The sequence below is a fragment of the Stegastes partitus genome, unplaced genomic scaffold (assembly GCF_000690725.1).
Source record: "Stegastes partitus isolate 25-593 unplaced genomic scaffold, Stegastes_partitus-1.0.2 Scaffold186, whole genome shotgun sequence".
NCBI classification, from domain to species: Eukaryota; Metazoa; Chordata; class Actinopteri; family Pomacentridae; genus Stegastes; species Stegastes partitus.
Genome location: NW_007577917.1, coordinates 228,993 through 240,037, shown reverse-complemented (window position 1 = coordinate 240,037; position 11,045 = coordinate 228,993). Strand labels below are relative to the sequence as shown.

General features: G+C 45.6%; 1 protein-coding gene across 2 annotated transcripts in view; it reads left to right on the top strand.

Moving 5' to 3' along the window:
- The window catches only part of ntng1a (netrin g1a), a 113,438-nt gene that overhangs the window by 79,396 nt on the left and 22,997 nt on the right, over nucleotides 1-11,045 (top strand). Inside the window, exons 4-6 of one of the 2 annotated variants that reach the window (XM_008280217.1) lie at nucleotides 2,109-2,285; nucleotides 4,924-4,935; nucleotides 9,640-9,650. In XM_008280217.1, the coding sequence (XP_008278439.1) occupies nucleotides 2,109-2,285; nucleotides 4,924-4,935; nucleotides 9,640-9,650 (200 nt within the window). The remainder of the gene's footprint in view (nucleotides 1-2,108; nucleotides 2,286-4,923; nucleotides 4,936-9,639; nucleotides 9,651-11,045) is intronic. The other variant, XM_008280218.1, reaches the window with a different exon arrangement.

The following is an 11,045-nucleotide window of genomic DNA, read 5'->3' as shown; positions in this document are numbered from 1 at the left end:
TGTGCCCTGAAACGTGCAGCAGGTGGCTCATACGTATGGCTAATATCTGATAAATCACTTTTGTTGAGGAACAGAAGCAGATTGTCACTCATGCTTAGCTTTCCTTTCTTCATGCTTCCTCTCTAAGTTTGACTTCTAAAGGTCTGACGTGTCGCTCAGTAAGCGTTGACTTGCAGAATCTACGTGATGCGTGTTTTCCTTTTTGACGCTAAAGCAGATTCCGACGGAGAAGCGACAAAGTCTTTGTGGTTTAAATCAAGAATCCTCTTTGTCTGACGAGACGTGACAAGACGGAGTGAAAACGTGGTCGATTCCGAGACCAGACCGAGACTGTCAGAGAAGTGTTTTTGAGACCAAGCGGCATAAGATATTAAAACGCTGATGAAAAATATATCCGGCGTGATGAAAAATAAAAGGTGTAGACTACTTACTTTTTGCACTTGTAATATTTCATGAGCTACAAGTTCCAAACACCGGATGTCCCAAACCGAAGTATGACGAGCTCGGTGTTATTTAGACAAGTACGATATGCGCTAAATGTTTAAAATGATTGTAATTGTGTTGATGTTGTCGAGCTGCTCGTGATCACAGAAAACCTTACTTGTAGAAGTTGTGTTGGTTTGCTCCTGGTGACGTGTCTTGTGTTTATCCCTTCGTTCAGCCCTTAAGTTTAGCATCAAGGTCAAGGACCGGTGAGCGGTTTAAGACCGTGCCCTTCCTCCGAATTATGATATTTATTCTAAGATCAAGCTGTGGTGGAGCTGAATGTGCAGCTGAAAGAGGCCAGCTGGTACCGGAACCTCTCGCTAATACTTGATCTGTTTTAATCTGTGCCTCGCTCGACACCTTTCCCTCCGTTTTCCTTCCTCTGCCTTGAGAATGAATCGAGAGATTTAGAAAAATTTTTTAAAAGATGAATGATAGGCCACTTTTCTAAATAGTGGTGTTTTACCCAACTGTTGCCGGCCTTCTCCCTTTAAAATAAAACAAAAACATTCATAGAATTACTCATCTTTTATGAGAAATGACTCCTGGAAGTCAGATTTCCAGGATTGTGATCGGTACACTTTGGATCCTTGTGAGTGATTCCAGACAGCGAACAGAGCAACGATAAAAACATGTTTGGTGAAGCTTAATCACATCTACAGAGACAGTTACTGCGTCGAAAAGACTGAGAAATGCTGCCATTCTGCTTACAGCCTCAGAACATTCACCTGCGTCTAACATTAAACCATTAAACAACCCGCGGGACCGTCTCAGAACGCATCGTCCCTGTTTACCGCCTATTTTGTGAGGATAAAAATTCCACAGCCCACGTTGTTGTGTGCCGCAAAGGTCTAGAAAATCCAAAGTTTTCTACATCCCTCCAAGTGCTTCATGCTGCATGAGGCTCATAAATTAATTTAACAGATAGACATCCCCTCAATACTCATCCAGCCGCGGCAGAAAATGAATTTATTGTTAAATGGCGGTTCTGGTGAGCAGGATGTGAGCGAGGATTTAGTGTACCTTAAGGGAGTCCCTCTTTCCAAACTGAAAATATGCTTCTGAGATCTCATCTCATATTAATTTGTCATAGAGGAGGTAGTCGTGCTGTTGCTCCATGCTGCCCTCTGGCTAACTCTGAGCTATTCATCGTCTCGCACAGCTACAAGCCTTTCAATTCCTTCATTCTCCAAGTGCTTGTTCCACAATTTAACTTGGCTGGCGTTCCTCGGCGTCCTCCCCCTCCCTCGCACCTCGTTGTCCCTCTCTCCCTCCTGATCTTCCCCCCGCCCGTCGACTGTGACCTTACTACAATTATGCATCCTCCAGTGGGACAATTAAAACCGAGCTACCTTTCAGGATGGAGAGGAGGAGGAGGGGAGGGGAGAAAAGAGAGGAAATAATGATGCCAGATTTGTTCGTGCAGTCGCCTGCCTCCTTTGAACCGGCACCTCTTGAAGTTGAGGAAGCAACTGTTTTAACTGTTCCGACTGTGTTCCAATGCCACCGCTAGTCAAGGACGCGCTGCCCTTCAGCCGCATTGTCCAACGGAATAAAAAAAAAAAGGCTGTCTGTTTTTTCACTCATGTCCTCTGTCTGCCCCTCCTCTCCCTCTCCGACAGGTGCAAGTGCAATCTTCACGCCAACAGCTGCGTGTACGACAAAGAGAAGTTGAGCTGCGAGTGCGAACACAACACCACCGGACCCGACTGCGGTCGCTGTAAGAGGAACTACCAGGGCCGAGCGTGGAGCGCCGGCTCCTACCTGCCCATCCCCAAGGGCACGGCTAATATCTGTGAGTACAAACGCTCGCCGCCGACATGTCGGCTAATTAAGAGGCTCAGGAATTAGGATACACCTTATAGACAAAAAAACACACACGCTATGATTTGTTGGATTAATTAAACCTAAAATAAATGTAGCAAAAAACACTCACACAAATGATTAAAATCCCAATTAGCGGCGCTGGTCTGACTGTCACCACGTTTGGAGTGAGATGCTGTGACGTGTCGAAGTGACAGAATTAACAGAAATCGACAAAAGGAGGTGAAAAGGAAAGAGACAGACGTGTTCATTATGTGGAAACAAATCGCTGAAAATAGGTTTGTCTCCCCGTCCTGTAGTTATGTGTTGAGCAGGAACTGAGCCTTTTGCAAAAATCAAACTGAATCTGCAAAGAGAAGCAGCACAGTCAGTGAACACGGCAACGCTAAATGCTCAGTTTAGGGCTCGTACTGCAGCAATAAATGAGGAAACATACGAGAGAACTCTTCGCTCTACATTAGCAACTTGATATGCACGGAGCATTCTGCATTTCGACTTCTTCCGAGGCTCGGCAGGAGCGGCAGGATTATCTCGGAGTCCTCCTTCCTGACCCCATGTTAACACAAGTGTAAGAAAACACTGGCCCAAAAGCAGCAGCGGCAGCAGCAGATGCCCTGTGTCTGACTTCGCTCTTCGTTACCGTCCGCCTATCCTTTACAAAACACCCACAGCATCCAGTCGGTGCTTTGATGGAAAAGGTCACGCATGCTCACACCTCAGTGTGTGAGCAGACTGAGTGTGCAGCAGCAGCAGCAGCAGCAGCAGCAGCAGCGTCGGGGTTTCAGCTCTCGCTAGCTTTCAGTTTCAAGTTATTTCTTTTAAACTGTGTTCAACGGTGGAAGTGACTCGCGGACCTCATGAAATAAACACTGCTGTGGTGAATATTCTGGCTCAGTAGCACCAACAGAACAACGGATGAAGAGGTGGTGATGACAGAGAAGTGATTCCTGGATTTTTTTAACTTGTGGGGGAAATAAACTCCATATTATTGGTGTTTATTTGCCAATATCCCACAGGGAGCACTGGGTGGTTCCTTCTTGCTTTGTGATGCAAATACAGGCGACTCCACCCTGGACTGTTCTGAGAATCATCAGGGATCGTTTCATCCACAGATTGTTTTAATTTACGATGATGCGGGGAAACCGAAGCTCACAAAATGCAGTTCTTTTACTCCTACGACCTGATTGGCTCAGTTTACGCGGCATCTTCTCACGTCACGTACAAAAGGGATGTTTTAAATGAATCCATAACAGGTTAATATCTGTCACCCGGAGCGGCGTGGGCTATAATTTTCCTCCCGACTTCATGATCTTCATGTTTTACTGTGTGTGCTGATGTAGGGGCCCGAGCTTTACACCGATACACGGTATGGATTAGAGATCATAAATAATGCTGTCCGGCTACAGCTGCAATGCTAATGTAGAACAGAGGCAATTACTTACTCCTGCTTGAGATGAAGTAAGTGGGCCAGCCTCTTTAAGTCTTCTGGTAACGTTGCGTTATACGAGGAGATCTTCTTCGTGTTGATGTCGGCCTGTGTTTGATATCTGGCAAAAACATAAACACTGTTTTTTCTCTCTCTTTAATGTAACTGGTGTTTCTGTGTGTAGTTTATGCAGAGGATCAAATAGCCACAGTGCAGATCAAAAATGAAGCTAAAGTGAGAGATACGGTGGCGAGAATCACGACTTCAAATGAATATTCACGTTGCGCCAGATGAGCTGAAAAGGTGCTGATGTGTGGATGCGGTGTTCGCGGCTTGTCTCCGCTGCCCCCCAAGCAGCCAAAACACACTAAAAAAACATGGTGGCAGGTTTATTTGTAGTGCATGTATGAAAGGAAAGATTCATTCTGGGGGTAACAGGAAATAATGGTAGCATGACGCCCGTTGTTTGCGGCCCAACTTGCCTCGACAAGACGGACGAATGCGAAGCTTTCTACAAGCAAGACAAATGCGGAATACATTAGAATTTCCATTTCCCTAAACTCTTTGCTTTTTATTATTTATTTCGCTCCCCAGCAGAACGTCTGCGAACAAAGCAAGGACGCCGCTAGTTTAGTGTTACGGACGTGAGGAGCCGTGAGATGATCCGGGTCCGGAGACTTTGCAGCGCCGCCATCGCAGGGAGGGAAATGAATAAATGGATGACGGACCTGCGACTGGCTTTTTATGTTTAACATAAAAGCAGTCAGCATTATCCCGTTCCTGTTATCCTCTCCTCGCAAAGTCACATTAGCACGGGGCCTGATGGCGCTCCTCGCATGCATCAGCTGAAACCGGCAGCAGGAACTTATGCTGCCCATGAGTTCAAGTGCGCAGGTATTAATTGAAAAGCCAACTTTTATCCCGCCCCGTCTCCTTATTGCGTCCGCTGTGATTTCAGCTGGAGGACTCGCGGCCGCCGGCCACTGATGACTTATTCTCCCTCCCGGAGGATCGGCGTTATGAGACTTAGGGAGGGTTAGTGAAATGGCCGTTCCCAGAGCTCAGATTGACAGCACATTATTAAAAAAGGTGACACACACACACACACACAGGTGCTCATCTAGACCTGCCTCGCTCACACACACTCACACACACTCTCCCTTTGCCCTGCGAGTGATGAAAAACAGTCCTAGTATAAAGTGCATTATTATATTTTGTCTTGGAGGTGGAAAAATCCATAATGTAATAACGCTGTGAAAAATCTATAGGAATGCAAGGTTATCCCTCCTGAATAGAAAAGACCGCGCGCACGGCTGACAGAAAAATGCACCTTGTGCTGTTTTGCAATCTCCGAGACCCATTCAACACCGATTCCAAAAGTCTCCTTCTCCTCGCAATGTTTTCCCCCCAAACCCGGCGAGCATATGGCGGCTCTGCAGAGACAAATTTGTCAAAGATGAAAATTTAATTAAGATTTAATTTCTTTTTACTATGCCCATCAAGTCGTCTGATGCGATAAGGAGGTCGATGAATCATCATTGGGAGGGGGTGTGGATGGAGCCGGGCTGTGATGTGTCGTCGTACAATGGCGCCGCGTCGGGGAGCGCAGGAAGAAGAACGGGATTTAAAAAGTGATGAAGAAAGAAAAGGATGGCGGAGATAGAAGGAGGGGAAGTGGGCATCACTCTCTGTCACAGCTAACTCAGCCTTCTGGGGTGGCTCTGTCTCTCTCGCTTTCCCTCTCTCCGTCTATGTCTCTCGCCCCCACCACCACCCCGCCCAGCCTTCCCTCATCCTCACTCATTCTCGCTTCCTTCCTCTGTGGAGACAGAAGGAGAGGGATCAGTTTGAGAATTAACCATGGCAGTTCATTTCACTGTAGGGCTGAGGATGCAGAGGGAAATGGAAGCCGTCGGTGGAGGGAGGGCAGTGAGTGGTGGCCTCGGAAAAGTTGATTTCACATCGTAAAAATGTATCTTGAATGTTTTATTAAAGCCCAAATCCTTATTTGCACATTAAACGGACAACTTGATTTGGAAAAAATTTAGGGTTTTCTACCTTGTGTGTGTGTTTAGTGTGAAGGTATGAAAAGATTGTTGAACTTGCGTCACCTCCAGTTGACAGAACACAGACTGACCAGCAGTGAGAACGAATACTTCTTTAATTGTGTTTCAGCATCAGGACATGGTTAAATGTTCTGCTTTTGGATCTGCATCAAAACTATAAATGTGCATGTGTTGAGATCAAAACCCTGATGAGTTGTCTGTAAGTTTATAAGAATATGTCGACATCGTTGTGGGATAATCTGCTTTGCTTCAAATTGTTTACAACTGCTTGTGAAGCACAAGTCTGGTGATTTTTTATAGTTATCAACAAAAACTAAAGCTAATGATGACCTGAGCCCACCAGAGCCTCATGTGGCTTATTACCACTGTTGCCCAAAAACACATCAGTGAGCTGCACTGTTCCATGATTACTGCTGATTGTATGCGCTATATGTTAAACATGAAACCACCAGGCGCCACTACAGCTCACCTGGTTGAGCTGGTGTCTCATGTGCAGGGCTACAGTCCCCATGTGGAGGTCATGAGCTCGATTCCCGCTCATGACCCTTTCCCACATGTCCTCCCCACATTCTTCTCCCCTACTTTCCTGTTTCTCTCTCTGACTAAATCTATCCAACAAAGGCCAAAAAAAATAACTTTAAAAAAAACATGAAACCACCACACTCCCCCTCAAGTCGCCAAAACAACTCCAGCACAGTGGGATGTGGATGCTTGACCTCTGGGAGTGTCGGGTTTCTGTCGGTCGGACTTGTTCTGGTGCATCTCGTTGATGCTTTGGGAGTTGGGAGGCACCCTGAGCTCTTGGTCATGTTCCTCGAGCCAGTCCGTTATCTTGCTTGTGTAGGGGGGTCCTGCTGCCAAGAGGAGTTGCGCTCGGTGTGGTTTAGGCGGCTGCTACATGTCTAAATAACATCCACATGAATGCAGGACCCAAAGTGTGTTGTAACAAGATTACCAGCGATATACACCTACCTACACAGGTGTAGGTACAAAACAAATGAACCACTTAGTAATGTTTGTTTAAACTACAGTGGCAACCAAAAAAGGAAATTATCCAACCATAACCTATTTCTAAAGATCTTGCAGAAGCAGAGGGACAAAAAAAAGCTAAATAGTGGTGATTTACTTCACCGTAAGGATATAAACACGTCTATCTGACTCCAAAATCACTAAAAAAACACTAATAAAAACTAATAAATCCACCTGCAGACTACTTTCAGGTAATTAAGTCGTTATTTATCCCTTCATAGAAGCGTTCTTTCTTCATCCAGGCCAAATGGCACCAGTGAAAGACAAGCTGGTGGGAATGAAAGGAGAGGAGCCGCTGAAGGTCGTGACCTGCGTCTACGCGGTGACATAAGCGGCGGAGTTATATAAGGGGAGTGCGGCCTCGCTGCACGGTGACAGCCTTGTAAATGTTCAGTCGTTGAGTCGGATGATAGCTGTTATGACAGCCATAATAAGATATCCTACTCATCCCCTGCAGCCATTTCCTTTTTATGATGATCACACAGTTGTACATAATACGTCCTTTAGTCTGTTGAGGGACTAGCAGAGGAGTTATTTGTTGTGTGATGTTTTGACTGACACCACTAATTGAAAGTCTTTGGTGCCGGTGTCTAGACTTTTTAAATGGTCACAGTTAGGAAGTAGCTGCTTCGTTTTTCAGATTTTTTTTTTTGTGTGTGTGCAGATAATCGTCCGTCTTTTTCTTTTAATGATGCTCTACATTTCCCCCCCCCCAAAAAAATGAACTCTTCATTTGCTCCTTGTGTATCTTGATAAAATCACAGAATCAGCGCCGGATTAAGACGCGCTTGTTCAGATTTAGCCGGCACCGGAGTTCATGGATCTCCTCTGATCAAAGCGGTGGAAGGCGTGGACGTGCAGTGGATTCCTCCCACTGAACGTTTAGCATATCCCAGATTAATAATCAGCGCTCGTTCAGCAACATTTATGACTTAAAAACTTATTTTTGTTGTCGAGCTTCCAGAAGCTGCAGTCTGATCATCCTTGTCCAACTGCGAGGTGTTGATTGTGGGTAGTGGAAACACAACACACACGTATAACATCACACTTATTCACACACACACACACACACACACATATAGATTGCCTGATTGATCTTCCCTCTTGTGCAGAGGAAGTATTTCAATGGCAAATCCCGCAGGAACTGATAATGCCACAGAAGAATAAATCTCATTGTTTGTGCCTGAACACAGCGACTGTATGTGGGTCGTCATATATACGCAGATTTAACTTTAACTTATATAACAACCTGCCTTCAAAAATGTGCTCTTTCTCAAATATGTATTTATAGGCATTAAAACGGGTTTAATGAGCCCCGGGGATCAGAGTCCTAAGTAGCACATTAGTCTAATTACTCCACCAATGAGGCTCTATTAAAGTACTAATGTAATAACATTACACGTGTGCCCATACATGTGTTTAATTTGCATGAAAGTTCATGCTTGAGGTTTCTGGACACACACAAAAAAAGAATGCCCTTTTGTTATTCTTACATTTCACTTGAGTGTTGATCCTCTTTACATTTTAGGGTGAAACCGGCTGCTGTGTTCAATTAGCAGCATATGTTAATGCAGCAGCACACATCCCCTCCACCTCCATCACATACAACACCCACCCATTCACTCCTGTTTCCTAACTTATTTGAATTTTCATTTCACCCTCATTCTCTTTCTTTCTTCTCCTGTTTTTATTTTTTTTTTTGCATCTTCTCATTCTTCTCTTCTACCTTTTCCTTTCTCTTCTTCCTCGTCTGTCTGCTCTCGCACCATCTTTTGGTTTTGTTTCATGCATCCTCTCTCTTTCTCTCTCTCTCTCTTCACCACAACACCCCCAACCACCCCAGAGACCAGGCTTGTTTACTCTGTCTTTTCCACATCTCAGCTCTGTGCAGCTGTGACGGTAATCTTTCTTTCAAATATTTGTTTCTTCCATCTCCAGATTTTTTTTTTTCCTCTCTCTCTCTCTCTCTCTCTCTCTCTCGCCTCTTTCCCACATCGCTGCCACCACCGACGTACACCTCATTCCATCCCTGAAATCTTAAACTGTGCTTCTTCCAACTTGGCTCCTGGGCACTTTAAGACTTGCCACTTTCAATTCAAATCTACACTTTGAGACAGAGCAGGCGAAGCCGGGCACTCCGGCGAGAAAAAGCTGTAATTTTGCTCCTGAGGAATTCGATCAAGTCGCTCGCCGCGTGCTTGTGTTTTGGCAGCCTTTCCGCCGCTAACCAGTTAGCAATGCCTGTCACCATCAGCGGGCTCTGTATCACTAAAGAGCTCCAGATTATGATGGATTGCTGTAAAATGATGGAAGCCAGGGAAAGTAATTACCAACTTTGCCTGCAGTGGAAATTTGCAGATAAGCCCGGTTTCCAGGGAAGTCCAGGTAGCGCCAAAGCAAACAGGTGAGACGCGCTGAAGGTCAGAGCCGAATGGATACTGACAGAAACAACGTAATGAACCACACAGTCGTACCAGTACGCACAACGCGACTCCCACGGCGACAACTGAGCGCTGCTGACAGTGGAATCAGTGGTAGGACGCATATGGAAAATTGGACTAAGACGCCTGCTTTTCTGTGTTGCGTGCAGACACATTGAGGGCGAATAAGCGACAGATGAGCTTGTTTAGAGAGAAAATAGGATGTGTGCCAAAGATTTGAAGCCTGATTATCCACGGGAGAACATTTTATTATGGGTTTCTGATAATCCATTAGTGAGGTCTTGGATGGTTGACAGCATAACTGGAACCGATGCGCTAAAGAATAAACATCTCGGAGACTTCTCGCCGCTCCGCTCTGTGCAGCGAGCTTTATTGGAAGTCTGTCGATGCCCCGCGCGACTCGGGCTGTGCTGTATTTTAATGCCTCCATTTGTGTGCGTGTCGCATGGGCTGACCCCACGTGTGCACAGATCATGTTCGGTGAATCGCGCAGCGCCCGCCGAGATCATGTTCGCCGCCCAGCAGCTCGCAACCGTGATCCCTGCATAGCGCATAAAAATCAATGGCGCGCGCCGTCAACATAAGCAGCTCCTAATGCTCTTCCTGTGCGATAGGACGAAATTAGATTGCAGCCGTGCCCCGTAATGGCGCGGCCAGGCAGGTGAAAGGGATTGAAAATGACTGTGATTGAAAATTAATCGAATGACCCGACATGGGATCCCTGGATCTGCTGGAACCCCACCAGTTGTTCATAAAGCGGCGAGTAATTGCACCGGCAGGCCGCTGGTGTTTGAGATCAGGACCTGGAGCTGAAGGTTAGCTGAACCTGAACCCGACTAAGTGGTAAAGTGTAGTCTGACAAAGGACTCGCTCTTTTAATTGACGCTTACATACGTTGGATTTGCATGAGGGGAACGACACGACATGCTGCAGATGAATAGAAGGCGTCAGGTGTGCGCGGATGCTTCAACATCTGATCCGTGGCGCTTCAACATCATATTACTGTGATGGTTTAAAAACATGTAATTTAAGAGCACAGCCTTCCAGTAAATCAGCTGCTGTAATTTTGACATTGATCTGAAGGCGTTCCTGTGCAGCTGGTTTCAATGTTTTCTCTGCATGTTGTGAAGAATATCTCCGCTTAAACAGTTGTGCGATACACACTAATGGAAGTCTGCACCAGCTCTCTCTCTCTCTCTCGCTCCGATTTTATATTTCTATCCCTCTCCGTTTAATGTAGTGGGTCCCCTGCTAATCTTTCAGACTAGATGTAGATAGTGCTCGTGCATTTTTTTGCTCCGTCAGCTCCTTCATCAGACCCTTTTTAGCGCCGTACTGCTGTTTAGCGGCTACCGAGCTCGTCTCACATTCTCAGTTCTGGGAATAATGGAGTTCATGCAGATCGCGACGGTGTTAATGTTTGACATAGTAAAGCACAATTATTGCTATAGAAGCTGCATGTTGTTGCACAAATACGCACACACACACGACTGTCAAACCCTCCGTCGCCGCTACGCCTGAATGCATCGCCGAGCTTCCCGTTCATGCATAGCACAGCTGCAATTTACAGAAACAACAGGGACAGATTTGCCACTCAAAATTCTTAGTTATTTATGAAAAGATGGGGTTTGTTTTCTCATTTCTAGCTGGCGACTGTATAGAAATAAATTGGTTGAAATTATAACCGTGGCTATAGCTGCGGCAAAGCAAACAAACAAAAATATAGTTAAATGTGTTTCCTTTTATTCTTTATTTGACTCCTTTAAACGTCTA